Source organism: Malurus melanocephalus, unplaced genomic scaffold, assembly GCF_030028575.1.
Source record: "Malurus melanocephalus ecotype Western Australia unplaced genomic scaffold, MMel_1.1 scaffold_693, whole genome shotgun sequence".
NCBI classification, from domain to species: domain Eukaryota; kingdom Metazoa; phylum Chordata; class Aves; order Passeriformes; family Maluridae; genus Malurus; species Malurus melanocephalus.
In genome coordinates, this window is record NW_026623925.1 from 122,779 (window position 1) to 147,950 (window position 25,172).

A 25,172-nucleotide genomic window follows, 5' to 3' on the forward strand; every position below is an offset into this window, starting at 1 on the left:
GAAGGAAAATCACAGACTGGCATGGGTTGGAAGGGACTTAAAGAGCATCTGTTTACAATCCCCTGCTGTGGGACACCTTTCACTAGAGCAGGTTACTCAGAGCTCCATCCAACCTGGCCTTGAACAATTCCAGGAATGTGGCAGGCAAATCTTCCCTGGACAACCTGTTCCAGTGCCTCACCATCCTCACAAGGAAGTATATTTTTCCTATTACCTCATCTAAATGGTTTTACTTTGAAACCATTCCCCCTTGCCCTGTCCCTACATGCTCTTGTAAAATGTCTCACTTCATCTKTATTGTAGGCTCCCTTCAGGTASTGAAGGGCTGCAATTAGGTCACCCCAAAGCTTCTTTTTTCAGSCTGAACAAACCCAATTCTCTCAGCCTTTGAAGCTGCTCATCAATTATTGAAATTATTTTATTTACTGTTTAACTAGCAAGCAAAAACATCTATAGATTGTTTTGGGTTTTGTTTTATCCTTCACAGCTAGGACTATACTGTTACAYAGYTGTTTTKTTGAGGGTGAAATCTTTTGTAAATCAGTGAGAGTATTGGGACTTTATTTCTAAATCTTTGATACGTTATTTTTCATGCAGGGCGGGAATAGATTGTTTATTTCCAAGTTTTGATGTGTAAATAGTAGATTTGTAAGAMGGGATACACCATATATACACARCAGATACTTCAAAGGTGATAGGTAAAGATTGTTCAGCAGTAACTAACATGTTTTCCTTCGCATTTAAAGCTTCAACAAATTCTAGTCCAACCTGAGTACTTTACGAAAAAGACCGTCACTGACTGGCTGCTCTCAGATTTCATGGTAAACATACGTTAAAARACAAAAGATCTCCAGTCGGACTGTAAATGAGGGAAAACAGCATTCATTGTTTCCTTCTAAAACAGTTAATTCTATAAATTCAGATGGTGATATTATGCAATACTCTGCGGAGAGTGGGAGGTGGAACATACATATGCCCAAGAATGTGGCATGCTCTATAAAAAGTAAGTGTGGGAGCCTATCTCAATACTTATCTCAGTTGCTAACTTCTTCCTTCTTCAATCCCCTCATTCCCTCTCTCGCTTCCACCCGGTTACACCTCTGCATGTGAGGAGACCATCTGGACCTGAAGTATTGGTCTAGAAARTAAATTCAGCCTCTTGCTATTTACATCGTTTGTTTGATGTTGTTTAGGCTAACAGTGGCAGGCAAAGGTTCTCTGGGARTGTAGCTGGGTTGGACTCTGGCACCTGGCGATGCTCCAGGGTACTTCCTGGGACCCAACGCCTCCTGCAAAAAAGGGGGCTCCGAGATGAAGACACCCCAAATGAGCCTGGGACAAAAATCCCACCTCATCTCCCGTGGCCTGAGGGCTCCTGGCTGCGAGGTACCGGCCTGGGATGGGCCCGCACGGCTGTACCGGAGCTCCCAAACCCCAACCCCGCGGATGATGTGGGGGRCAGGCGAGGCACAGGGGCAGCAGTCTCCGGCCGCCAGGAGGCCGCGGTTCCCAGGTGCTCTCTGCCACTTCAGCCGGAGGGGAGCCGGGGGGTAGCGGCCCCCGCCTAAGCCATGAGGCCGGCGCGGAGAGACCCCCCGCCCTCCCGTCACCAGCAGCCCCCGGGGGCCTCCCGCTCGGCGCGGCCCGGGTGTGGGAAGACACCGGGGAGGGGCGGGCGGTGCCTGCCCGCGGGGGGAGCGGAGCGCGGAGCCCCCTCCCCCGCCTGGCCGCTGGCTGCCGCCTCTCCCCGCCGCTCGGCCGGCCCGCGCCGCCGCCACCACCGCCGCCTCCATCTTGAGCGTGTGTCCCCTGCTCCCCCCCCCCCCCGCCTCCACAGCACCGAGAGCGTCGGGGGCGCTGGAGCCCCGGGGGGGAGCGGGGGGGGAGGTGAGGGTGGTGGGGGGCGAAGCGGCACCGGGGCCGGAGCGGCAGCGGCGGGATCAGCGGCGGGAGAAGCGGCGGCAGCGGCAATGAGGAGGCGGCGCTGAGGAGGCGGCGGTAGCCGGAGCGGACGGAGCCGACATCTTGTGCCCTCCCCTCCCGCCGCCGGCTGGGTGAGCCCGTCCGCCCCAGGGGGGAGGGGAGGGGGAGGCGGAGAGAATTTAAAAAAAAAAAAAGAAAAAGGAAAAGAAAAAAAAAGAGAAAGAAAAACAAAAACAAAAATTCCCCCCAAAAGGAGGCGGCGGCAACGGTGGAGAAGCCGCGGCGGCGGCGCGCTGAGTCGGCCAGGTAAAGCTCTGCGCGGGAGRCCGCGACACCCTTCCTTCAGGGGTCTCTCCTCCCTCACACACCCCCGCGCCGGGGTCGCGGGAAGGTGACCGGGCGGGCGGGAAGGAGCTGGGRTAGGCCGGTGCGCCGCAGCCTGGGGACCTCTCCCGCGTCCCCGCTCTATCCCCGCGCGGCGAGAGCAGCCCGCGGCCCCTYGCTGAGGAGGGGACGGCGGGGGCCAGCGCCCGGGTCAGGGGAACAGGCAGCGCCGTTTCAGCCGGGCCCCCCCATTTCCGCCATCTTGGCCCCCCCTTCTTCGCGGCGCGGCGGGGGCGCCGCCCACCTTCTCCCACGCGATTGGCCCAGGCGGGGCCGAGCGCACCCGCTCTTAGTCCCGCAGATTCTTGTGTCGCTATTGGTGGCGGAGCTGTGATGGACGGCGGCRGCAGCCAATAGCCTTCCAGCCCTGCTGCKCTCGCGCYGCTCGCCCCCGCGCGGKGCCGCTCTCTGGGGAAGGTTGCGGTGCCGGGGGGAGCGGTGGGTGCTCTTGGGTCCGGCCMTGCYCGGGGCTYGGTCCCGCCGTGGTTCATCGCCTTCTCCCCCCGGAGACGGTTTCATTTCTGTCCGAATACCTGCTGTGCCTTGGCTCAGATCGGTGGCTGCTACTGGAGCTCCCTGCAGGGATCCCTCGCTGCCCAGGGTAGCTCCYGAGAGTAGCTCCCGCCGGCGCCTGACAGTTGAGGGCATGTCACAGTTCGCTCAGTTGCTGCTGAGGTCCGGGCCCAGCTCGTGGCATATCACAGTTCCCTCAGAGCACTGTTGCTGAGGTCAGACACCGCTCATGGCACACGCCATCTGTTGCTGTGCCCAGACTTTACCTGAAACTTCATCCACAGCCCGTGTGGCACCCTCCCCAATCCAGAGGGAGGGCCTCTCTCTAGGCCARGTGCATCTCCCATCAGCTTGACTTGGTTTCAGAGATATCAGGGAAATTGATAAATATCTCTTCGTGCGGCAGGACAAGCAGCTCTCTGTGACATCTGCTGAGCACTGACAGTTTTGTTGTAGGCATCARTGTGGGTGTGAGGAGTATAAACCTTTGGCAGGTGCATGAGGGGAACATGGGCCCGTGGCAAGCATAGATGTAGCAGGAACATGAAGGAACATTGTCGAGAGCAGCAGGAGTTTCAATGGCGTTATGGCTGGCAAAAGGTGGAGAGGGGGCTGCAACTGTTTCAGGTTTTTCTTTCCTCAAATTGTTTTTTTCCTCCTTTTACAGATGTGTTTCTTTAATAGCTCCATGGGTGTCTGTTCCCCATTTCACAGTAGAGGGTTTTAAATAGGCACACTTTGTGTGGCTGCACAAAGCTGAGTGGCTGCTGGTGCAGGAGAGCAGTGCTGAGGGACATCTCCAGACCTCATGTTTGGTTTTGTGTCCCAAAGAGAGGCAGTCTTTGGTAACCACAAACTCCAGACTCTTGAAGACTATATGAGCTGTAGCCACTGTCAGTAGTTGTGGTGCACCAGAGTCCAGTGAGAGCTATGTTGTTCCCATCTGCTGCTGCTCACYAAAGTCCAGGTGACCTTTTTTCTGCAAGTCACTGAAGTTCTTCATTGTTGAGGGACCTAGTTTTCCRCTGGGATCACCAAGCTATGCTAAAAAAAGGGTCAGGAAACTCCCCCAGCAGCACTGCCTTGAGCTCCAGCCTTGTGTCCTCTGCACATRAGGAGCCTGGTGCTGTAAAGTAAATCCTTGGTTGTTCAGCTGGAAGCTGCAGTGTGAAGGAGAGTTGGGAAGGAGCCTGAGGCCCTCTGCAGTGTGAGAAAAGGATTTATGACCCTTGGAGATGGCCAAGGCAATATTGCATGGGTGGATTTCTTGTGGCCTTGGTTTTTCAGTTGCTTCTTGCAGCCCTCCGTTTATTGTCCACAGGTGTGAAAACTGCTGCTTGGGAGAAYTGAACCACTCCTGAAGGAACTCTTGAAACAGCATTTAACTGCACTGATGTCGAATAACTTTAGCATTTCAGTGTGCACAGGTGCTGTTTGCACAGGGCTTCTTTTCTATGTGTAGCTGGGAGGTGTTTTCAAGCGTGCCAAGGGAACCAAAACATTCCTACGTTGCCACTTAGAACTTTCTGTTGTTGTAGACAAGGTCACAGTGCTCAGCTCAGCGTGTCTGAGTTGATTTYGTTGCTGCTTTCAAGGTATTTTGGAGGTGTCTCTCCTAATATCCAAGTGTGTGTCTCATTCCAGGCACTCAGCTCTCACTGGCAGCAATTTCCATGGTGTWTTAGATGCTTTTTCTTAGTGCTAAGTAATTGTGCGTTTTACAAATGGTTTGTTTTATGGCAGTTGGTTGCTGTGGTGCAAAGCCCACTTTGGAGTAATTTTTSTAGAATTACACAAATTGTTTCACTAAAGGAGCCCTGCACCCTCATTTTTCCCATCAACAGATAAAAGAGCCCTTCCTCCAGGTGCTCGTTGCACAGAAATTTGCTTGTCCCTCAGCATTCCATGCAATTGGCTATTGCCTCATTTTTTCTGAAGACAATATTAATGAGGAGTGAGGTGAGCTCATAATAATTACTTTATCCTCCATATATCTTTTTGCTTCCAATATCTTCTTTGCTTATACTGGCCTGTATTGTAACAGAGCTGTTTCTCAGCAGGATTTTCTGTTTTGTTTGGTTTTTTTCTCATTTGATGATCAATTTGCCTTTATACCCTTTATACCCTCATTTTAAAATTGTTTTTTTCCTACTGATTGAAACCATTGGAGCTCAGCTGGGATGAGTACAGTTGAGTGTCTGCAGTGTGTGGATCAAGTGACTGATTAAAGGTTTAAAGCAAAGGTCCTGAAATTTGTGGTACTTATATTTACAGGTAGAAATTGTCATCTTTTATTTTATATCTGAAGTAAAATTGCATTTACAGGCTCCATCATTATGGGTGTGCACACTGAAACTGTCACCTGCAGCTTATTTCTGTGGATGCAGGGAAGAGTTTGGAAACCTTTTCCAGATCCTGTTTGTTTCTTAAGACATAGGTGGTGTCATGGCTTAATCTCATGGTTCACAGAACCAGTACTTGAAAAAAGTATTGCTCCTAGAATTTGTTCTTTCTTTCTGGAATAAGCTTGGSCTTCTTATAGGTCCTGGTCCTGTGAAATGCTGCTTTCTGTGACTCACAAAATTGAGAGTTTCTGGAACTATGTCCTTCATAGTGCACAAATACTGCATTRGCTAAGTACAAGTTGTGGGTTTGTAGTGTGTTTTCTTGTCTCTGGATCCCACAGAAAGGGTCTGAATATGTGGATTGCTTTAAATGAGGGTGAGGTGCTGGTTCAGGCCTCTGCATAGCAACAGATAAGCTCTGGGCTGGCTTATCTTCTCACAGAGAATTTACATTTGCTTTCCTTTGTCTCCTTTTCRAATTCTTTCAGCCTCAGCTCGTTTATTCCCATAAGTCATGTTCCCATCCTTGACTCTGCCCTTCTCTCTTGCATTACTCACTTGGCTTCCTCCCCACCTTCCCCCTTTGCCAGCTCCCTCCTTCGCCCTGCGATCACCGAGCTGCTGCCACCATGTCTGAATCCTCCCCCAGACCATCTCCYCAGGCTTCTCCTCTGCTCCCCTCTGACAGGCACCTCCTTCATGTCAGGAGCCGACTCTCAGCTAATTATCTGGGTTGCTGATTAGCAGTTTGTGCGGGCAGAGCTGGCTGGGGCTTTTTGTTAAGGCTCTGAGCAAATGCCATTGCACAGTTCCTGCTGCTGGAAGCTGTCTTGCTGCTTTCCTGCTTGTTCTCCTGTGGACTCTCCATAGCCAGATGGCTCAGGTGCATGGATAGGAATTGTGGCTCCAGAGGGGCTAACGCCAGAGCTTGTAAGTCTGTTTGGATCCATGCTGCTTGTTCCCTTTTGCTTCCTCATGGCAGAGCAGAAGAGATGCACATCTGGAKCTGCTACATTGCTCAGTTCATCCCCTGGTTCTCTTTGTGACTCCTGAGAGAAGGAAAAGCAAAGCTGGAGGGTGATTTTTCATTATGGGGCTTTTTTGCATCTGTGGTGTTGGAATGGAAGGATTGGTGGTGGCAACCCTGAGCTGTGAAACTTGGAGGAGCTCCCTCCKGGGTTGAGGGAGAACCACTAGTTTTCTCATCTTGAGCTGACAAAAAAATGAATTGGAAACTGCTTTCATAAGACCTGAACAGTGCATTCCTTTTCTCKTGGAAAACACCCAGCACATTTTGAGATATAAGAGAAAAGTCACAGGCAAAAGAACAGAGGAGAGCTCATTGATTTGTGTGAGCTTATAATATGTGAATGGTGCAAGCAGATGTGAACAGTGTTGTTTGAATTTCAGGGATTTTGAGTGGTTTGCTGATCTGGGTGCACAGCAGACTCTTTGTATATTGTGCTGTCAAATTATTTTGAGTTTTTCTCACTAGTGGTATGGTGGAATGTACATCTGAGGTGCAAACAGAGAAAGCTGGAGGGTGCTCTGCATTGCTCTGATACACATTGCAAGAAATGGTTGATACATCAAATACCTGCCTGTATCTAAGGTGTAAAGACTCAGCAAGCTTGAAATTGCTGGAGACTTGAAATTTGCTGTGAGTTTTTCAATCTGTGCTGCTTCTTGCTTGTCCCCTTGTCCTTACACCATTCTCTGTCCTGTTGTGTCACAGGGACTCTGGACCACAGGGATGAGGAAGCCTCGGCGGAGGTGCCGGCAGCACTTGGAGGGGAGGCGTTCTCCCTCACCCTACAGCCTCAAGTGCTCCCCCACCCGTGARACACTGACCTATGCACAGGCCCAACGCATCGTGGAGGTGGACATTGACGGGCGGCTCCATCGCATCAGCATCTACGACCCCCTGAAACTCATCACCGAGGATGAGCTGACAGCCCAGGACATCACTGAGTGCAACAGCAACAAGGAGAACAGCGAGCAGCCCCTCTTCACTTCCAAATCTAAGAAAGCACCTTCCAAAGGCAAGAAGAAGGAGTCCTGCTCCAAACATGCACCAGGGATGTCTTTGCACCTGCCCCAGCCCAAATTCCGTGTGGTGGACTCTTTCAGCCAGCCAGAAGCCCCTCCCCTCCCTGCTGCCTACTACCGGTACATTGAAAAACCTCCCGAGGACCTGGACGTAGAAGTGGAGTATGACATGGATGAGGAGGATCTGGTGTGGCTGGAGATGGTCAAYGAGAAGAGAAGGGCTGATGGTTATGGAACAGTTTCTGCTGACACTTTTGAGCTGCTGGTTGATCGATTGGAAAAGGAGTCGTACCTTGAGAGCCGGAACAACGGRGCTCAGCAGTCCCTCATCGATGAGGATGCCTTCTGCTGTGTCTGCATGGACGACGAGTGTCACAACAGCAATGTCATCCTGTTCTGTGACATTTGCAATCTGGCTGTTCACCAGGAGTGTTACGGTGTGCCCTATATCCCCGAGGGACAGTGGCTTTGCCGCTGCTGTTTACAGTCCCCTTCTCGCCCCGTGGATTGTGTCCTTTGCCCAAACAAAGGGGGAGCCTTCAAGCAGACCAGTGAYGGCCGCTGGGCTCACGTGGTCTGTGCCATCTGGATCCCAGAGGTCTGCTTTGCAAACACTGTGTTCCTGGAGCCCATCGAAGGGATCAATAACATCCCTCCAGCTCGCTGGAAGCTCACATGCTGCATCTGCAAGCAGAAGGGCATGGGAGCTGCTATCCAATGCCACAAGGTGAACTGTTACACTGCCTTCCACGTCACCTGTGCGCAGAGAGCTGGTCTCTTCATGAAGATTGAACCCATGAGGGAGACCGGCATCAACGGCACRACGTTCACCGTGCGCAAGACTGCCTACTGTGAGAGTCACTCCCCGCCTGGGACTGTGAGAAGAGGGTCCCCAGCTGCTGCTGGTGATGGCCAGGAGGTCACTGTGAAGGAGGAGGGAGAGGAGGAAGCCAGTTCTGGCCCTCCCAAAGGGTCTGTGAAGAAGAACCAAGTGAAATTGAAGCAAAAGATCAAAAAGGAGCCTGGTGACGTGACCAAAGGGCGTTCGTCCRTGCCCGTGGTGACTGTTGCACAGATTCCCTCTTACAGGTGAGTGTGGCTGGTTTAGGGAAGGAGTTGGGCAGCTGAAGGTCTGTTTTAAGGGCTCAGTCCCTCTCACTGTTGACCTTGGAAACCCTGAATCTTCAGTCAAGGCTTATAGATTACTGTAACTTGTGTTCAGAGTGCTCTGCAGCCTGATTTTGGCTGTGTTTCTTCTGCCTGAGTGTCACTGTGGTTTTCTGGCTTTGCTGAGCAGCCATCCCAAGCTGTTGTGTAATGCAGACTCTGTGGTGGTCCCTCATGGCAAACACCCATCTGCCATAAAGGTGTTTTTATAATACTTCAGGCATTACAGATTGGGAGGCAGGTAGGGGTCATCCCACTATTAAATTTTTTTAAATCTCATGGTTTCTTAATTCCTCCTTTTATTGCAGRGCATGTCAAACCTGACAGTGTTGCAAGCAGCTTTATATTTGCCTGAAATTTTGTATTTTTTCTCCCAGCTCTCTGTCATGCAGAACCAGATAGTGCTGAATTTTTGTTTGGTGCCTTAGGAAGTGTGTTGATGTGTCACTGGTATTTTAACAGATAGGCTTTGAAAACTGCTGATAAGGCACCATGTATAATCTRAGAATGGTAAGCAAAGGTTAAAATAGGTTAAAATTTATTATCCTTGGAGTCCTGTCAAGTTGGTTTCCCAGGCTCCAGCTTAATAATATCTAACTTGAATGGCCCCCAGAAAGTTCTTAATATCGGAAGAAGTTCTGAAATCAAGACTTGGAACTGAGTTGATGATTTCATATTTTAACTGTGCTGTGGCAAGTGCTTGGTGGACCCTCCAGTGTGAAAAGTGGTGAGGAGATCCCAGTTTGTCCCAGTTCACATGTATTTCACACTGTGCATTGRCAAACACCACAAAGCTTCATCAGGAAACCCGAGGGTGTGCAAAGCCACAACTGCTTGACAGTTGGCTCCATGACTCTCTTTGCTTCCTTCAGGCTGAACAAGATTTGCAGTGGGCTCTCCCTGCAGAGGAAGAACCAGTTCATGCAGAGGCTGCACAACTACTGGCTGCTGAAGCGGCAGGCGAGGAACGGGGTGCCCCTGATCCGGCGTCTGCACTCACACCTGCAGTCCCAGAGGAATGCCGAGCAGGTACTGGGTGCTCCCCAGCTGATCTCTCGTGGGAGGACACAGAGCTTGGGTTCCAGGAGGAGATGAGCTTAACAAATGGCTGAGGAGGGGAATGAGGGTGAAAAGATCAGATTTAAGGCTCTTTTGGTCTCCTCTTGCTGGTGCTCATGCATGAAGARCTGCTGATACCCGTCATGGCACGGCAGTTGGTGTTGGTGAGACAGCAGGTCAGAGTTTTTCCCTTGAGTCAGGGTGTRCAAGGGTGTGATGGGCCCTTGGTGGGCTGATCTCTTAGATGARTGTTAAAACCACATTCCTTGTGAGTGAGTAAAGAAAATGGGTGTTAACTCCAGAGTTATGGCYAAATTCCAGTTCTGGTCATTCTTCCCACACCTTCAATTTTTGTCCATCCCATGCAATTTAGACATAATCACCAGCTCTGGACTTTCTTGCTTCATCTTTTGAGCTGGCATCTCCAAGATCAGAGTCATTTGATCTTGGTGCTATTAAGCAGCACTGCATTTGGCATGAGAAGTAGTTGGTGAAGTAATGAAGSAGTAGGACTCTACTGATTGTATATRATGTTTATTTTTAGTATAGTTAGAGAATTTATACGCTTTTGGTTTGCAACAAGACTGCTCTGGGTGATAAATAAAAAAATTATTCCCCACTCATCAGTGTTGAACTTGGGAAAGTGCAGCATGTCCTCAGTGTATTGCATTGGCAATTTACCATAAGTAAGTTCTTAAAAACTAATGTGCTATTAATATATACCAATCAAGCAATTGGCCTCTTGGCAGTCATGTGAAAGGGTAGGCACTTCAGGTGTATCATTCAAACCATTAAAAAATCCACAGATTTAGGAGAGGAAGGATCACTGTGTTGTGAAGCCATTGAACTGTGTCTTGGAAGATGTGAGCTCATCTCCCAGTGCTGGCCATTCTTGGTAAATATCTCTCCATGGCTCTATTTCTTATTGGTTACAAAGAGGATAAGAATAGCTCTTTTCTCCCTTACCTTCCCTTTAGACTGTAAATGMTTTGGGCTGCTGCTTCAATGCACAGAAGGAATTCYAGCCTCTAATAAAACTTGGATGGAAAAGCAGASAGGGTATAAATGAGCATGCACTGAAGTGTGTTCCCAGGGTGAAGCTGCAGAATAATTTGGGTTAATTTCATGGATAAGGTAAAATGTAGAAAAGCTGCTGTTCTCTTTGTTAGACACTGGACTAAGGAGGGGTCATGGTCTGAGCAAGAGACAAGGCAATAAGGGGAAGACTCTAAAGGCAGGTCACAGAGGATTCCTTAAAAAAAAAAAAGGAAACACAAAAAACCTGTTGTGTTTTTTATCTCACCCCACTTCTATCTTGCAGAAGGAGCAGGATGAGAAGACCAGTGCAGTGAAGGAAGAGCTGAAGTACTGGCAAAAGCTCCGGCATGACTTGGAGCGGGCGCGGCTGCTCATCGAGCTCATCCGCAAGAGGGAAAAGCTCAAACGGGAGCAGGTAGGAAGTTCTGGCTGTTGAGTCCCTGCACTCAGCTTCAGCCCCATTCAAGCCTTCTGTGCTTCAGGAGGCAGAGGAGGAGCATTACAGTTTTTCTGGAGCCTTTTCCTTGTTTCATGGGTTCTGACTGTTGGGTATACAGAACCGTCTCTCCCTGTGCCAGTCATGGGTTTGCACTGTGCAGCCTCTGCCCTCAGAACCAGGCCTGGACTGCAGAGTGCTGGGAAAATGTATTTGCATCATTAATAGTGGATTTGATTCCTGACCTACAGAACCCCTTCTATTTCTGGGCACTGACCAAGTGTTTTGCAGAGTAGACGTTAGGTCTCCTTTCACAATTATTTGAGTTCGGTAACACCTACCCCGGAGAGAGGTCTAAATCACAATTCAGCTCTCAATTTCTAAAGCTAAAAATTCCTATGGTTTGTTCTCTTAGAAGAAAAAGTTGTAAGATGAAGGCCATTTACTAAATTTCCTCTTTGAGCTGTGTTCACATCTCCAAAGTTGCACCAGTTGCTTCCAATGTTTGCTGGCTTTGCCCGTGCAGGTTCCTTGCTGTCCCAACCTCGTTGGTTGCTGCACCCCCAGCTGTGTGCTCTGGCTGGAGTATCCTCAAGGACATCTTCAGGAAAGGCTCACTGGGCACACACTGAGCCCATACATGTGGCCTCAGGCCTTGCCTGGGTGCTTTCAGGCTGTCTGCAGGGAGAGGAAAAGCAGCATCCTCTGTGAGCACAGCTCCTCTGAGAGCAACTTTTTTGTGGCCAGAAACTACCTACAGCTTTTCTGGAGTCCTCTTGATGGTTCATTTGCTGCATTGTCCTTAATTTACATCCGTGGTTCAGCTCTGCTTGCTGTGTGAACATATTTTAGGTAGGAGGATAAAAAAAAAAGCATTCTTGGGCTTTGTTTGCTTTTGATATCTTGATCACAGCTGGGTAAATCCATAAAAGCTTGTGAAAACTATGATGTGCTTTATAAAAAGATAGAATATCACAGGAAAGTGTATCTACTTGGGCTGTATCCCAGCCCATCTTTTAGGTGAGTGGAGAAGGATGCTCCAGAATGTTGCATCTGTTTGCCTTCTTTCCTGTTTTGGGGGAAAAATGTGGTCTTTCTATCTGCCTGTATTCATTCACTGATGCTGTCTCGTTGCTGAGCACATCAAATACTCTTTGCTTTGTGTAAACAGACTTGCTTACCTTTGTTATTGAAGTTTGATTTAATGACATAACGAGTGATTATAAGATCAAAGAAATGAAGATGCTAAAGGACAAACAAATACTTTTATCCTGTTCCAGTGTTCTTTGAATAGATTTTCAGTGTAAGAGATTTTCAGTGCTACAACTTGCTTGCTTGAAGTAGTATTAGAGACTTCCTAAAGGATATAAGAAACTGTGTTAGGAATTTGCAGACATCTAACCATTGTTGTTTGGTTTCTGCCTTGAAGTCTGAGAGCTTATGTCTTAAATGTTGTTTTTGCTCTCTGGTCTGATTATGGATGTTGTTATTCATGTAAATGCCTGTATACTTTTAATTTTTGTGTAAAGTTGCTAATTGGCATAAGAATGATATCTTGAGGCAGGGAGTTCTCCAGGATAATTTGCCAGGCATGAAAAGCCTGCTTTAACTTTTAATTGTAGCATCTTTTATTTTCCTGGGCTTTCCTCTTGTTTTGACTTTATGAGATTGAATAAACAGGAGGATATAAAGGATTGGACTGTGCAGTTGGACTGGGCAATGTACATCCTGCATGTGGAGAGTGCAAGGTGTTTGCAGCAATGCTGGCCTGAGGTTTCCACCACTCAGTAAAGCTGGGGGGATGATTCAGAAGAAACTGGAGGAAGACACTGACAGATCCTGTCCTCAGTGAGTGCCCTGATGGCTGTGTTCCCATTCCCAGGTGAAGGTGCAGCAGGCTGCCATGGAGCTGCAGCTGACCCCGTTCAATGTGCTGCTGCGCACAACCCTGGACCTGCTGCAGGAGAAGGATGCTGCCCAGATCTTCACAGAGCCTGTCAACCTGAACGAGGCAAGTCTCTTTCCTAGAGGTGTTCACTGGGTTGTAGATGAGATATTACTGGGCAAAAGCACAAAACAACTTGTCCCAGGCTGCTGGTGGACTAAAGAATGTCTCARAAAGGACTCATGCTGTGTGTATCCTTCCAGGCCAATAAAAGGGCATTTTTTCTGGAATCTTTAGCACATCTTGGACTAGTAATATTTTGCAGAGCCAGGGTGTGTCTGCCTGGATGACACAGAAATGAAGTTCTGTTGCTGTCCCTTGCCAGTGGAAAGGGCATTAAGAGTGCTTGTGATGGGTGCGCTCTGGTTGGCTAGTAAATGGTTTTTGTAATTGTACAGGTTTTATATGTTTAGGTTCCAGATTACCTGGAATTCATTTCCAACCCAATGGATTTTTCCACCATGAGGCGGAAGCTGGAGTCCCACCTCTACCGAACCGTGGATGAGTTTGAGGAAGACTTTAACCTTATAGTTGCCAACTGCATGAGGTATAATGCTAAAGACACGATTTTCCACCGAGCAGCTGTCCGGCTCCGAGACCTTGGGGGAGCGATTTTGCGTCACGCGCGGCGCCAGGCCGAAAGCATCGGCTTTGACACTGGCGTGGGGATTCACCTGCCTGAGTCGCCCAAACCCCACGACTTTTACCGCTTTTCTTGGGAGGATGGTGAGTAATTATTAATGTTTTTTTTCTCTCAGGTAGATCGTAACTTTAGTTGTGAGYGTGTTGTTCAGCATGCATGGAAATCTTTCTGCGCTGAATTTTCCCATCCATCTGTTTACCTAGGCACATGTCTAACTCCTGTAGAAACTCAAAGAGTGAGATTTCAGGTGAGCTGGGCACTCTGAGCTAGGTGCAGCTTAGCTCCAGCTCTCTTAGTGCATGTCTGGCTTGGAAGAGCCTTGTAAACTCCCCACTCTTTGATTTGTGCCAGGAATGTGGTACGAACTCGCTGTTTTAAAGGGCAGCATGAAGGTGGATCTGGGATTTTTTGCTCTGGGGAAAGCTCATACATTTCATTGTAAACTGGGAAGATGTTACAGCAGCTGGGTTAGATGGAGTCCTGAGGGCTGGGAGGGGGTGATGGGGTCAAGGTCYTGGGATCCAAGCAGTYCTTCTAGCTGAGACTTTCCATTCCYACCATGACCCCATCCWTTCCCACAGTCCTCTTGAGAAGCAGCTCCAAAGCATTGGTTGAATAACTTGGTTAAACTTAGTACAGTCATCAAGCTCACAGAGCTTGCAGTGTGCCATCTGCTTCCTAAATGTTGAAGCCCTCTTGGGTGCAGATGGACAGTCATTATGAAATTTGTGTTGGTGTTCAGCTGCCTATCCTGCTCCTGCAGATGCCAGCTCTCCAGCAGAGCCAGAGCAATGGCAAACAGGTTTTATTTTGGCCACTTCCRTTTGTGGTCTGCTTTTGTCATTTCATCTGACAATGAAATAGGTTTCTGACAAGGGCCTAGACTGAGWGGTGTTTTGTGTGGGGTGTAGACACACATCCTTCCACTGTTGCCCCTGGGAACTGAAGGACWGTGCAAGTTAAATCAGCTGCTTTTTACCTAAAGGAAGTCTGAGCTCCAAGGCTATTGACTGCTAAATCCCCAGGCTAAAGCGATTGATTCATGGGTAACATCAGAGGGAATGAGACCTGGCACTGGCCCCAGATCCTTCTTCAAGAAGCCTCACTCCTTCCCTTCACTGTTCCATCCCTTGTGCTGCAGTGGATAACATCCTGGTCCCAGAGAACCGGGCTCACCTGTCCTTGGAGGCGCAGCTGAAGGAGCTGCTGGAGAAGCTGGACACGGTGAGCACCATGCGCTCCAGCGGCGCCCGCACGCGGCGCATCCGGCTGCTGCGGCGCGAGATCAACGCCCTCCGGCACAAACTGGCCCAGCAGCAGAGCAARGCCCTGCCCAACGGGGACACCGTGCCACAGGAGGGGCTGGAGGTGACGTCCATGGAAGGGGATGAAGAAGRGGAGAAAGGTGAGCAGCAGGATGTTGGTTCCAGCTCTCTAGTGCATGTCAGCAGTCAAAGCCTGCTGTTTCTCCTGTGAYCTCAGTGAAAGATGGGAATGGCTGTTGGTAGTTTTGGGAATAATTCTTCCTGAAATGTTCAAGCAGATTCTTTATTCTTAATTCCAGATGGCGCCAAGCTCCCGCACCCTCCAACCCTGGAGCCCACAGGACCTGCACCCACCCTCTCAGAGCTGGACTCTCTGCAGGACCCTCCAAAACTCAAACCCATCAGTGACAGCAGATCCCTGAACCAGCTGAAGAGGACAGTGTCGGACAGGGACCTCTTTGACAAGAAGGCTCTGCAGCAGGAGAGCCAGGCTTTCCAACGCCTGCTGTCCAACAACGGCCTCAACGGCCTGGCCCTGCCCCCTGCAGACAGCCCTGCCAGTGCCTCCCTCAGYAGCGTGGGCCGGCGGACATCTGTCCTTTTTAAAAAAGCCAAGAACGGGGTGAAGCTGCAGAGGGGTCTGGACTGTGCCCTGGAGAACGGGGAGGAGCACAGGCAGAGTGGGCAGCTCTCCCCCTCCTGCCCTGACGGGGAGCGACAGGCACGGAAACGGCCCCAGAGCAGGACCTGCAGCGACAGCAGTGGGGAGAAGGCACCCAGGCAGGCAGGACAGAGAGGTRAGGAAGGGCTGGATGTGACACTCAGTGCCACAGCTGACATGGTGCTGGTGGGACAGAGGTTGTACCCGATGATCTCWGAGGTCTTTTCTAATTGATTCTGTAATTCTGTAGTTCCTTGGGATTTCTTTTCCTTCTGGAAACTGTGAGATGGGGCTGAGAAAGGGAATTCTTGTGGCTGAGTAAAAACTTCTGCATCAAAAGTACACTCCTGGAACTGACTTTATGCTTAGGGGAGAGCCCAGTCCTTATAACCAGATGCACTTGGTGAAAGCTGCACGTCTTCACGTTTCTAAAATAGGGCAGACAAGACATGTCTGTAACAAGCTGCACTTCTCCACTGACCTTACATGTTGGTTTTGGTATCTTAGCTCAACTGAAGTCACCTCCATTTTAGACATCTAAAGGTACCAAGGTGAAGCTCAGGGGAGTCACAAGTAATTCTGCTCCTTGCCAGTCTACAGGGCTGCTGTTGGAGGGAGTTTTCCATTTTTTTTAGGGCAAGCCAAAGTGCCCAGAGCTGTTCAGTGGCCTGGCTGGAGCCTCTGGCTGAGGTGTTGGCATTCCTGCCCTTGTGGAAGGATTTGTGTTGGCTTGGTCACTTGGTCACTTTTAGGAGTGAGAGCTTCCTGCTGCAGAATTGATACTTTGGTTGGAAGTGTTCACAATGTGGGGTAACTGAAACATTACTTTGAAATCACTTCTGGAGTTTAAATAAAATTAATGGGAATACCAAGCAAGTTTCTTTTAAAATTAGATCTGCAAATGAGAATAAGCAGCTGAGATGAAATTTGTAAAGACAAAAGAGGAAAGGAGCATCTGAGTGACAGCATTGTAATTTGTTTTTAATTCTGTGTGAACAACCATGGTGGGACAGTTCCCATCTGTAAGGTTTGACTTAGCCTACACCTTAAATGTTATCTTATAGATATTTGGCTATCATAAGGTTGCAAGAATATTGAGAGTGGGAGGAAAGCAATGGAATGTGGGGATTGACTTGTCAGGACAAGTTAAAGGAAGCACAAATGACTTCTCCAAAGAGTTGAGGGACTTGCCATCATCATCTCTTGGTAATTAAACAGAAAGTTGTCATCCACACTGGACAGAGGTCAGAGTAAGAGGCTGATATTAAAAAAAAAACAGGAAAATAAAGGCAGGGTGTTGGAAAATCACTGATAATAGGTAGTGACATTTCTCCTCTGCTGAAACAGCATTGCTGGCCTTTTCCTGAGTTGCACCACTGCTTTTGTGATTCAGCTTCTGCTCCTTTCACAATTTCAAACACAATTGATTTCTCCTACCTGGAGGGAGTGTTTGGTGAATYTGTGTTACTGCAGAAGCATCAGTGTGATGGTCATTTTCATTACAAGGTGTTTCCCAGAAATGAGCTCTTTGTGACAATCCCATATTTACAGCTAGAAACAACAACAGAGGTTTTGCCGTGAATCTGCCCTTTGTGTGGCTGTTGGACTTGTGAGCCCATGGGAGCTTGAGGGTGGTGGGTCCATGGGTGGGGAAAGCCATGGTCTCCTGGCTTCTTGTGCCTGCTCTGGGCTTGGGGATACTCTGAGGGGTCATTCCTTGTCATTCCCATTTGTCTCCTCTGCAGGAGTGACCAATGGCTTTGCAAAACATGCAGAGAGTGGCTCTGACTCTGAGTGCAGCTCTGCCCTGGGCAGTGGGCGGGTGTTTGAACCCTGCAGGTAAGTGCCCCATGTAAAACTGTTCCCTGGAACACCTTCTGTGTCTGGATTCATCTCTCAGGTTCTTTTCTTTGACTACTTAGTTTCAAACCCAGCCAAAACTGTTACTTATTTGTGTGTTTGACGGTAAAAGACAAAAAGCTGGTTTTTTTTCCTGCTGTCCTCTTAAGGTCCCAAAAGCAGTGCTTGAGTGTTCAAGTGGGTGTGTGTTGCACCTCCCTTTCTCAGTGCACACACATCCTCTCTGCTGATTTGTGGTTCTTGAGAATCAAAACCAGAAAAAACTTGAATTCAGATTTTCAGTTCAGCACTGCAGGTAAAGSTGAACTTGTACCACCTACTGAATTGCTGCTTTCTCCCTCTCAGCAGTTTAAGAGCAGAACTAGGCATTTAGGACATGACTGAACAGACTTAGAGAAACACCTGACATTTTCTGATGTCTTGTGGATAACTTGTACAATCACTCTATTTAGGAACAGCTCTGTTTCCTACTTTTTCTCCAGYCTTTCAGCACCAAAATCACTCTCAATAAGTTGCTTATTAGAAAACTAAAAGAAAAAAAAAATTACAATATGTGAAAAAATGATTGCTTGAGGTGGAGGTAGTCCATTTTCTGCTATGTTTGTAGTAATGGGGTGAAAGGATGTTCAGGATATGGGCTGACAAAGTCCAGTGTCAYACTGGAGTTGTACTGGAGGGCTGCTGTGTCACCTCTCAACTCTGTACACAAATGGTGTAGCTCATGCAAGCTCCAGGCATCATTGGATCCACTCTCAGGTGTGAAGTCTTCACTGGGTTTCCTCCTCACGTTTACAGCTGGGTTTCTGTGATGCCTTCCCATCTGGGAAGCTGGGATGATGTCCAGTGTGCTTTCACCAGAAGAAATCACATTTTGCTCAAGTGTTCAGTGTTGTTTTCATGTCAGTGATGCACCAGTGCAGCAATTTTCCAGTATTTTAAACAGATTCAGGGAATCCATGGTCTTTGTTTTCAAGAATAATCTGTTTTCTCCTAATGCCCTGCTTTTCCACCTCTTCCTGGCAGTGGTTTGGTGCCTCCCAAGCGCAGCCGAGGGAAGCCGGCTCTTTCTCGGGTKCCCTTCTTGGAAGGGGTGAATGGAGACTCTGATTTCAGTGGCTCAGGTGAGAATTGCTGCCCAGCACCCCCTGCTCTGCCCTCACCTGAACCAGGGGGAACACAAAGCACACCAGGAACTTGCACAAACTGACCTGCCTGGGYATTATTACCTGCTTTGTTACAGATTTAGGTTATTACATAAAAGGTTTTCCTGCTTTCACCTCTCCTGGTTGCCTGTGCCWGTGTTCTCCTTGGAGGGATCCTTTCTGTTGGGCTGTTGTGTAGGGCCRTTGATTTCAGTGACTCAATTTGATGAACATTTCTGTATGGAAGACTTCATGWGAAGCTACATGCATGTACCAACCCATGATTTAGGAGACTGTGGCTTCATCTTACTATTGATAGGGCATAAAGAAGGCTCTACACATCCCTTGAGGCCAGGCTGGAGCTTGGCACCTGCTAAATTTTATCATAAACACCCAATGCATGTAGGTACAAACAATAAATGTTTTTCCATTTTGTCCTGTCAGTRTGTTTTAAGTACTGCAGGAGTTGATCTATTTGAGTGAGGCCTGGGTTAGCTGGCAGTGTGGTTCCTTGTGTTTTCATACCCCCCTGGCTGGTAGCAGTRTCCTAAGCTCTGTCTCCTGCTGTCCCTTAGGCAGGCCTCTCCTGATGTCCTTTGAGAGCCAGGCTGAGCTGGAGCCCCTGGAGCTCGTGTGGGCCAAGTGCCGTGGTTACCCYTCCTACCCTGCCTTGGTAAGTGCCCTCTGGCTCTCCCACAGCCTGAATTACAGCTCAGGGAGCCCAGAACCTGTTACTGTGCAGYGTAACCAGACAGGAARGGAAATCTTCCCAAAATAAYGCAGTATGTGCTTTTTTATTYTTTTCTTTCTCCTTTGCACGGTGAATTTYCCCTGTGCTCATTGTTTCAGAGCTTTGCAGAGGATTCGTAAAACATTGGTCTCTCATTGTCAGGGGTAGGAGCTCTTTTCACTCTCCTCTCCTCTGAGGAAAATAATCAGTACTTTTGGAATGAGAAGACCTAAATTTTATAAATGCAGGCACCAGGTTCTGCTGCCTGCACATTTTCCTGTTTAGTGAGCACAGCTCCATATGTAGGTGCCCAGCTGGCCCTGTCATGTCTAGATCCTCTTGCAGCAACCATATATTTAATTTAAATATGAGCATATATGCATGTATTAGTCCTTTGAATATTACTTCTTACAGTTTATCTGTCTTTGGATATTTATCTATTAATGCCATCAAAAAGGGCAGATTCTGCTGCAAGTGTGACCCTCATCCATGCTCTTATTSTAAAGCATTTTTAGTTCTCCACATGGCTACAGCCAGAGTTAAACTGTGGCTTAGAATGGATTTAGCCACTGAGACTGCCTCCAAAAAAAAACCTTTTTTATGGCAGCCTGCTGTGGTGGTCAAATGTCTTAATAAATTCCTACAGATGGCCAGTGTCAAAGCAAATCTACCTTTTCAAACCCTCAGGAGGTGAAGAAGAACAGACTGAGTATTRCAGCCACCCTCTGCTGTTTTCTTCTCCTCCTGTGCTGACATAGCACAAACATGGACATTTCTGCTTTACTTGGGGAGAATTGATGCATCTGTTGTGACTTGTCTTCAAAATTACTGTAGTCTGTGTTCCCCTGGCTTGATGGAGCCAGCACTGCTTGTCAGCTCTCTCAGAACATTGGGCCTGATTCTCATCTGACTCAGGGTCAATCTGAACAATGTCAACTGAGTTGTTCCAGAACAGAGCTGTTGTGAAATCACATTTTGCCTGTGGAGTACATCAGGAGCATTACATTTATTGCATGAGTTTGGAGTGAGGGAGGGAAATCCTTTGCTGAGCACAATAATGCTGAGTTTGTGCTGAATTCCCCATTAGAGTAAATAATCTACAGCCACACAGAATTCATTTTCACACTTTCATCCTTTCCCTTTTTTAGGATTGGATGCCTGGCTTTTGGCCTGACTGGTTTCCCCCCYACAGGGGAAGTCTCAAGGTCGAAAATTCTTTAGAAAGAGACACTGAAACAAAACAAGCAATTCTGCTCACCCACTCAAAGCAGACTTATTTTTCTAGCTTGAAAAAACTGAAACACCAGAAAAAAATAATGCATTTTTTAGATTTCTTGGAAGGGTTTCGTGTTAAATGTCCTCTCCCTGTGTCTCCAGATAATCGACCCCAAGATGCCACGCGAGGGTTTGCTCCACAATGGAGTCCCCATCCCGGTGCCACCMATGGATGTGTTGAAGTTGGGGGAGCAGAGGCAGAGAGAGGCAGGAGAAAAGCTCTTCCTTGTCCTTTTCTTTGACAACAAGAGAACCTGGTGAGTGAGTGTGTGCAGATAGGGCTGTGCTGAGTGCTGCTGCAGAGAGGGAAGGTTTAACATAATCTTTGGGATGTGGGAACATACAGGGATTATGATGATGTTAAATTGGGGAATTTAAACATGCAGCAGTCAGGAGGAGTCTAAATAAGGAAGACAGCCAGCTTTTCCTGGCCCAAGAGCACAACATCTGACAGTTCCACTTCCACAGGGAACAGTCCAGCATCCTTCACCCAGAGCTCACATCACCACAAAAATACTGAGGCACATGAAGAGCCAATTTGCAGCAAATTGCAGAGAACATTTGACTTYAGAACACCAGCAGCTTGTTCCAATGCTGCACAAAAGATTTGCCAAAAATTTCCAGGCTAACATTTTCTGAATGCTGGGTTTGTTTCATATTTAGTCTCGGCTGATTTTTCAGAGGTGCTGAGCACCAGCAGTTTTCAAATCAAGATCTTTGTTTAAGATGGAAAATGTAGGTGTAAGCACACAGGTTCAAAGCAAGAAAAATATCTCAAGGCCTTTTGTTGTTGTTGTGCTTCAGGCAGGATGAATCTGCTGATGTTAGCATTAGTTGCTGACTATGCTCACATGTCACCCAGCCAGGTATAATAGGCATTAACCAGTGAAAAGCCTTAAAATTACCACACAGGAATACAGGAATTTCTGAGTTTCTCCTGTGCTCCAAGGAGCATTGAAAGCCTTGAGTAAGGACCTCAAGAARAGAGCCTTGAAAGTTTGCCCTAAAAGGTCAAATTGTGATTCCCATTGCAATTAACACTGAAATTCCACAGACTTAAAGTGCAATAGGATTTTAGGCTCTTAAGTTTATTACTAAACTTTGAAAAGCCACCAGACTTCATAAAGTCTTCAGAGCTGAAGTGGGCTGCTGGTTGCAGTAAATTATTCGTAGGAGCTGGTTTATCATGTAGCAAAAAATTACGCTAAAATGTTCAACTTAAGATGATTATCTGAAGGATAAATTGCCAACTCCCCACTGGAAGTTTAAAGCAAYACATACCAATTTTCAGGCAGGTTCTTCTATGTCAAATGCAGAGATTGAAATATTTGTAGCATCATTGTGAGGTGTTCATGATAAATAAATAGATTACATGAGTGTAACTGTTCCTGGGGAGGAGGTGACAGRTCTTTGCACTCCTCTCTGCTGCAGGCAGTGGCTGCCACGGGRCAAAGTCTTTCCCCTGGGCGTGGATGACACCATGGACAAGCTGAAGATGATGGAGGGACGCAAAACCAGCATCCGCAAATCGGTGCAGGTGGCCTAYGACCGAGCCATGATCCACCTGAGCCGGGTGCAGGGGGACAATCCCTTCCTCCCRGCCCCCTACCTGTGAGGGACACCGTGGCCAGGCCTCCTGTTCCTCCCCACCTCCAGCTCGCTGCACTGGCAGAGTGGAGCATCTCCAGCAGCTGTCAGCACTCCTCGGAGTACCCTGAAATGTGCCAAAAAAAAAACCCTTGTCCAGCTTCCTTCTGAATGTGTCTCGCTGAAGAGCTGGCAGGAGATGAAATGTAGTCCACAGGGAGTAAGGTAGGTAGGAGAAGCTGACAGGAGCCAAGGTGAGTTGCTGCAGTGAGCAGAGCACACAGCACTTGGATGTTTGGACCTCATGCACTGTCCCCTGCCCCTGCYTCCCCTGTGCTGCCAGGGGTTTGCGTTGTCAGCCAGGCCCAGGTGATTCCTGGGAACCTGACACCACCAGGATTCTTTAAAGAAATCCCAACTGGACTTTCTTGTGCCAAATTTACCCTAACCATCATCRGCCTTCTCATTTTTCTTTAAAAGACATTGTCCTATCACATAAAACCCCCACAAAATCATAGCTGGGAGTTTGGATTTTGATTTTCCTGCCTATRTACATCGTTTTTTCATGGTTAGATTTCTCTCACTGCATTTAGAAAAGCTTGAGATTTCAGTAACCTTTCCCCCCCCTGCACACAGTTACATGCACAGATGCACAGAGCTTTAAAGATGAAAATCAAATTACCTGATCTGTGTCTACATGTATGTCCTAGAAATTTCTTTTGTAGTTTCACATTTCAATTCTGATTTCTGTGACCCTGCTTGATGCAGTAACATTTCATATCATGACTTAGCACAGTATTTAAGGAAAGAGAACTTCCTTTTTTTRAAGAAGTAACTTTGGAGGTGTCTAATGAGCTGGAGCAGCTTTGCAGGCACTGAGGTTGATCAGGGTTGGAGGGAGATGCATCTTTTGTGTTGGTTTATGCACATTTGGTGTAAGGCTCCTCTTCCTTTTTCCCCCCCTCTTTTCTGTCTCCCCTAATGTTTTCCTGTGACACATTTGGGACTGAAACCAAGCACTGACAGAGCACACAACCCTTCTGCTGTTTCACCTTCTCCCACACGTGCACATCCTTCCCTGGTGTGTGGGTCTCCGGTGTTGTCATCCAAGGAAACCCAGACAATCCCTGTTGTTTTGGGTTTGCATTGCAAAAAAACAAAAAAAACAGGGACAAACTGATGTTTGGAAACTTGGTGACTAAATCTTTTCTATTAGCCAAGGACTTGAAGGTTTCTCTGATCTCTTCTGTTGCATATCCCTCTTTGCTTTCCCATTTTAAAGAGCCAAAGGTGCAAAGCAAGATTGTAGATTGAATATCATCATTTTGCTTTTTAACTCAGTATTTTTTTATTATTTTTAACTTTTTCATACTGAAGAGAATGTGGAGTCAAAATAATAATAATAAAATAATAATAATAATTAATGATAATGAATAGTAGGGAGTAATCACTGCCATTTCTACTTGCTCTACTTTTTTAAAATACCACTTCTTATACATTGGGGCATGGAACTGCATTTGAAGGAATTTTAAGATTCCTGTAACATATAGAGATGGGGCATAGGAGTTTGTAAAAATATTAATAGTGATAATAATGCCCATGGAGTGTGGCTAGGGAAGGATGTTGTGTATATAGTTGTAAAATGTTCTAAATTATTTAGACMTATTGTCACCATTCTTGAAGTCCTCAGTTGTGTTGCTGGGTCTTTTATATGCACACAGTGTAATTTATTTAAAGGAACATTCACTTTTCCAGGTGGTAGCTCAGCTGTGGACTAGTGACCTGTGTATATGTTTTAAGGTCTTGGGAGTTGGTCTTTTTATTTTTTTTCCCGTTTTGTTTGGTTTTTAAATGATTTTAGAATTTGGATTGGCTGATAYCCTGTTGTTGCTACAGAACCTAAATGTTACTGTCAGTTCTGCTGTAAAGCACAGATTGCTCTATTTATTGTAGAAAGTGAGTTTATTTGCTTTCTAGAATTGTTTATATCAGATGGTATAAGAGAAGTAATAAGAAAATCTATGCTTGTAAAGAAAAGAAAAAGCTAATTTTACCTACTATAATCTGACTGTCTGAGACTATATTTTCTCTCTGAGAAATAAATGTTCTAATGTATGGAAAAAAAAAACCCAAAACAAAACACCACCCTCAGAAAGAGTCCTTCTTGCTAACGTTGTCCTGAAATCCAAAACTTACCTTGATGGCTTTTAATCATCCCAGTGGTCCCAGGTTGAGGTGGGAAGAGCCACGACAGGGAAGWGACACAGGGAGGGTTTTCTTGTCCTGCCTGGACCATCTCCTGTGGGTGAGGTTGTTCCCTGTGCAGTGGTGACACGCTGGGTGCTGCATGGAGGGTCCCACCTTGCACTGGTGGGGTATGCTGGGGAGGTTTTTGTGTGTTTTAGGAGTTTTTGCAATTTTTTTATTTTGGGTTTTTTTTTTTTTTTAATTCATGTTAAATTAAATCAGGTYTGTCTCTCAGAGAAAAACRACAAAAGGCACACACAAAKATAAAGTCCAAATGCCTGGGAAAAACAACTCCACCTTAGGAAAGTGATTTCTTGAGATACTGTTTGGAGTTTTATTGGCAACAAGGTTCTGCCTGTCACATGCTTCGCTTCAGCCTCACTGCTGCTGCTTCCTCCCAGTGGGAACAGAAGGGAAAATGGGACTGGGAGCCTCCAGCAGCTGCCAGGAGAGCCCTCACGGCCCAGCAGGAGCGCTGGGAGAAACCCAGGATGGCCCAGATCCATCCCTGCACRCCCTCCCAACCCAGCCCTTGGCTCAGGACAGATGTTCTGCCCAAAAGAGCCCCTTAAAGCACCCACAGTTGGTTTGACTGAACAGCACCCAGGGCAGGACCAGCCAGGATGTGTCCCCAGGATGTGGGGACAGCGCTGGAGAGCTGCACTGAGCGCTGGGCAGGGTCACCCCCGGCTCTGGGATGGCTCCTCCTGGTCAGCCCTGCCCTGCAGGGCCCAGGGAGGCGCTGCCAGCACTGATACCCTGTTCCTCCAACACTCCCGGGAGCTGCCATTTCCTCTCCCTGCCCAAACCCTTCCTGCAAGGGATGCCTCGAGATGTGCATTCCTGTCACACCTCGGGCAGGGCCAACTGCAGGAACACATTGGGGTAAAAATATCTGCAGCT

The 25,172-nt window shown here is 47.6% G+C and overlaps 1 protein-coding gene across 4 annotated transcripts; it reads left to right on the forward strand.

The window, feature by feature from the left end:
• The first annotated feature begins 375 nt into the window (after positions 1–375).
• On the forward strand, positions 376–24,427 carry BRPF3 (bromodomain and PHD finger containing 3). Of its 4 annotated transcripts, none has more exons than XM_057384240.1 (13): positions 377–1,386; positions 6,901–8,303; positions 9,254–9,410; positions 10,762–10,893; positions 12,797–12,925; positions 13,273–13,585; positions 14,644–14,907; positions 15,067–15,564; positions 17,174–17,267; positions 18,312–18,409; positions 19,006–19,103; positions 20,538–20,692; positions 21,867–24,427. In XM_057384240.1, exons 1-13 carry the CDS (start codon positions 1,312–1,314, stop codon positions 22,048–22,050), a joined length of 3,600 nt encoding a protein of 1,199 aa, XP_057240223.1. In that variant the 5' UTR covers positions 377–1,311; the 3' UTR covers positions 22,051–24,427. The 4 variants fall into 4 exon arrangements, with proteins under 4 accessions (XP_057240226.1, XP_057240223.1, XP_057240224.1 ...); XM_057384241.1 differs by lacking the exon at positions 377–1,386 and adding an exon at positions 1,689–2,229; XM_057384242.1 differs by lacking the exon at positions 377–1,386 and adding an exon at positions 1,689–2,054.
• The last annotated feature ends 745 nt before the right edge of the window (positions 24,428–25,172 follow it).